Below are 4,027 nucleotides of genomic sequence, written 5' to 3'. Positions count from 1 at the left end.
AAAATAAATATTATTTTAAACAAAATGCAACATAAACTACATCTGACAGAGTTGACGGCACATGACGGTGTTGACACAAAACTGATGGTGGTGACAAACTAGTAAGTAAAAAGAAAACACTGAACTTGAAATGACATTTAAGAAGAATTAAATGCTGAAATGTTGTAGAATGTGAAGATATGAAGAAAAAATGTGAAATAACCATATTTAGATTTCAAGGAACATCTAAATTTTTGAGAATGTACCTTTGTCACTGAAGTCATCAACCAGGACGATTTTCAATCAAAATGTAAAAGATGAATACAAACAAAAATATACACGACAGAACTTTTTGAAATATATTGTGAACTAATTCATATCTTTCTAAATCGCTTAAAAGTCCGAATATTTAATCCCCAGGCAATAGACGTGTCACATATTCTCCTTCAATAAAATCCATAACAGCTGGTGAAATGCGGTATACACCCCTGGTGCTGCTTGTGCGGACTGGTGAGGATGGTTTTCTCAGCCTAACTAGGACATCCGAAAATGGCACAAAGCAGATATCCCGACGACCTTGTTTTTGCTTGAAGCTAAGAGTTGGTCCATGAGGATGAAAAAATTCCACTTGTACATCTTCGTGCTCTTTGTCAATTTGTAAGGCTTTAGCCAGCCACCATTTTCCATCATACATCACAACAAGCCAGTCTTCACTTTGGACATCACAAGGATCTATCAGGGTTGTTGTTCCTTTAGGTGTCTTGCTCGGCTCCTTCTCCATTTCCTCCATCAGCATTTCCAGAGGATTTTGAACTTTAGCAGTGGTTGAACTTTCATGGACATCTGGGTCCTGTGTTGTGTTGCCAAAAGAGTGAATGGTGGGACTGAAGCACTTGCAAATCTGTGGCTCTCCGCAAAAACATGAAAGGAACCTACAATGGATGACATTCCCCTGAGCTAGCACTTGGTGAATGTTTCTTGTTCCTGGAATTGATTTCAGGGTTTGCAGGAGGAGAGAGTCATAAGACTGAAAATCTTCATTTGTCACAAATTGCAGCTTGACACCACTTAAGCTGTTGGACACCTTGTCAAAGAATAATTTGCCATCTATGATATCCTGACCTCTCAGCACAATACTGTCAGCACATCTCTTCACCGTCGCCCCAATGCCATCTGGAGCGCCTTTGCCATGTGATGTTGGGAAGAAATTCCATGTAGCTTTCTCAAATCCCAGACGTTGCGGGACAACACAGAGGAGAAAGAAGTTCTTCTTATTTTTATATTGTTTGCTTGGACCATCAGACCAAAAGTGGATAGTGTTTATAGCCGGATATCTGATGTGAATATCTGTGAGGATTTGATCCATATAGGTCCATATGGCTGCAGCATCCTGACGCTTTGACTCCGAGATTGTGCAGAATCCTGCTTTTTGTTGCCCAGTGTAGAACATGCCTGTGTGAAGTGTGATCTGCGGGAGATTTTGTCCATAGTGACAGGATTGGCTATTTATTTTTTCTCTCCTTCTTTTCTGATACTCCCTGTTCCTTCTCTTGCGCTCCTCCACTGACAGCTTTTCTCTGGCCATTGTAGCCTGAAATATAGGCAATTATCATCAGTACACTGCTTGTCATGGGATAAACATACCCTTCCCTTACAAAATAAACTACATCTTATTAATTTTAAAGGACTAATAAAATTGTATTAAATTTAAACCATTAAACTTTACAAGTTGCTGAAAATAATCAGAAACATTTTTAAAAAGAAATACATGATGAATGTGAAGTGCTGTCAATTATGTAAAATACAGTAAAATGAATTAACTGCACACTTAAGTGACAGTTGTCAACACCATCACTAAGAGAGTCAACACCGTCAGTTAAAAAATCTGATGGAGTTGACATCTGACGGAGTTGACAAAACGCCATGCTAACTTCATTTATATGATGATATTCTGAAGGAGGCCATATTGTAGCTCATCAGTTCTTTTAAATCCTTAAAATATACTAAAATTAAGCATTTATTTAACAAAATTTCATCAAAATTTTGAAAAATGTTACTTATGGTGTTGACACTTTATGGTTGTGACAAACAACTTAGGAATAAAAAAGAAGAAAAAACAAAAGAATAATATAAGCTTACCAGAGCTGCTTATCCCCCCAAGCACAGGAAGAGAAAGAAAGTGGTCATGGGGTCCTCAGAATTTCTGGTGCCCTTCAATAATGCCTGATTTTTTTCACATTCTTTCTATGTCTGACGGTGTTGACAAAAACTGAGGACACAATTTCAATTGAATTTGAAAATACATTAAATGACTTTTAATTGCATTCATTGATAGTTATGAAGTTAGTTGTTTGAATACTTATAAAATAATATATTATGACAACTAAATATAATTATTTTAGTTCTTTTAAACTATGATAATGTATTGAGTTCTACACCAGGACAAGGGCTTTTACAGACACCATTCACCTACTACAATGTTTAAAATAAAAAAATATTCAGCAAACACCAGGAAAACATACATTGTTGTGCTCAGATGACCCAGGTTAGTTAAGTCAGATATTTAAAAAATATATATTTGGTGTATATTTTATTCAAATTTTGTACTTTATCCATGGGACCTGTTTTGTCCCTATTCTCAAGAATCACTGATATATATATATATATATATATATATATATATATATATATATATATATATATATATATATATATAGAGAGAGAGAGAGAGAGAGAGAGAGAGAGAGAGAGAGATGTATAAATCTGACAGCATATGTTGATCAGACAGATCACCGGAGCATGGAGTTTACACAGTCTCTAAAACATTTGCCTAAAATAAGATTTGAAGATATATCACGATTTGCAAACCAGTTCTCTCTGACAAAAAAATCTAAATTAGACAAAGGCTACAAATTCTTCACCGAACAATACCTGTTTGACTATGAAGGTAGGTATTTTTGTTTTGCGTAACCGTTAGCTTAGCATTAGTGAATTTTGTTAGCTAGCTAACTACGTGACATAACTGTTCCTTAACCAAACCTTTTTACTGTCTTTGAACTATAACGTTTTAGGCTCTAATCTTGATCAGATTATTAAATTATAGACTGGAGTTGCCACTCATCCCATAAAATAGGGATTTGTTTGTTATAAGCAGAGATGTCCGGTGCCGCCGCTGCTTTGTAATGCCTTTAATCGGACCACTTTTTCGGTAACGAATAATCTAACGAGTTCGTATTTCAAATCCAGTAATCAGATTAAAGTTATTTATCCAAATCATTGCACATTAATATTTTCTTGTGTATTTATTTTTATTCCTTCTTTGCGTCTTTGGGAGAGACTCTGTGACAGTTAGCAGTGACAGAAACATGAACAGTGCATGGAGATGCGCATTTTGTTGCTGGAAAAACAGAAATATCGTCAAGCCCAACTGTTATTTGTGGCTTTTGTCTTGTTTTTATTTTCCATTAATACAGAAAACGAACCTCTAAACGTTACATCACTGACAGGCGGCGGTGTATATGTTTCCTAACTGTGGCTAAAGCTGCTGCTAGCTGGTTTACTCATGATCGGAAGCTGGTTCCTTTGAATACAGTTGGAGAATGGTAAATTGACAATGACTGATAACGGTTATCTAACACGTAAACACCGTTTTATAAAACACAGAAAGTGAACCTCTAAACGTTACAGCGCTGACAGAGAGTATATTTTTCCTAAATGTGGCTAAAGCTGCTGCTAGGTGGTTTACTCTCCGATCGGAGGCTGTTTATTTTATACACAGATAGAGAATGGTGAATTTACAATGATTAGTAACAGCTATCTAACACTTAAATGCTGTTATTATTAAACTTACCTTTTATTATATCCTTAAGATTATGAGAATGCGGGAAGTTTTCAGCTTGGTTCCCAAGGCAAAATCACACCGGAAGTAAAGATACCCAGTTTTGAGTTATGGCGGCCATTGTCTGACGTCACTGTGAAAAGGGTCTATTCTTTTGGAGCTCTGCGCGGAACTGGCCCCAGCATTGGAGGAAGAGTAGCCAGTTCAAGT

The 4,027-nt window shown here is 36.3% G+C and overlaps 1 protein-coding gene across 1 annotated transcript; it reads right to left on the bottom strand.

Moving 5' to 3' along the window:
- Window positions 1-384: 384 nt before the first annotated feature.
- LOC111610876 lies at window positions 385-2,629 on the bottom strand. The gene is made up of 2 exons (XM_023345923.1): window positions 2,119-2,629; window positions 385-1,570 (listed from the first exon to the last, which is right to left on the bottom strand). Exon 2 carries the CDS (start codon window positions 1,562-1,564, stop codon window positions 389-391), a length of 1,176 nt encoding a protein of 391 aa, XP_023201691.1. The 5' UTR covers window positions 1,565-1,570; window positions 2,119-2,629; the 3' UTR covers window positions 385-388.
- Window positions 2,630-4,027: the final 1,398 nt, after the last annotated feature.

This window comes from Xiphophorus maculatus, chromosome 14 (assembly GCF_002775205.1).
Source record: "Xiphophorus maculatus strain JP 163 A chromosome 14, X_maculatus-5.0-male, whole genome shotgun sequence".
Lineage (NCBI taxonomy): Eukaryota > Metazoa > Chordata > Actinopteri > Cyprinodontiformes > Poeciliidae > Xiphophorus > Xiphophorus maculatus.
The sequence above is the reverse complement of the archived record's forward strand: the minus strand, read 5'-3'. Positions and strand labels throughout refer to the sequence as shown.

Bases quoted from the DNA above. Each gene is read 5' to 3' on its own strand.
- LOC111610876 (XM_023345923.1), bottom strand. From the start codon at position 1,564: ATGGCCAGAGAAAAGCTGTCAGTGGAGGAGCGCAAGAGAAGGAACAGG.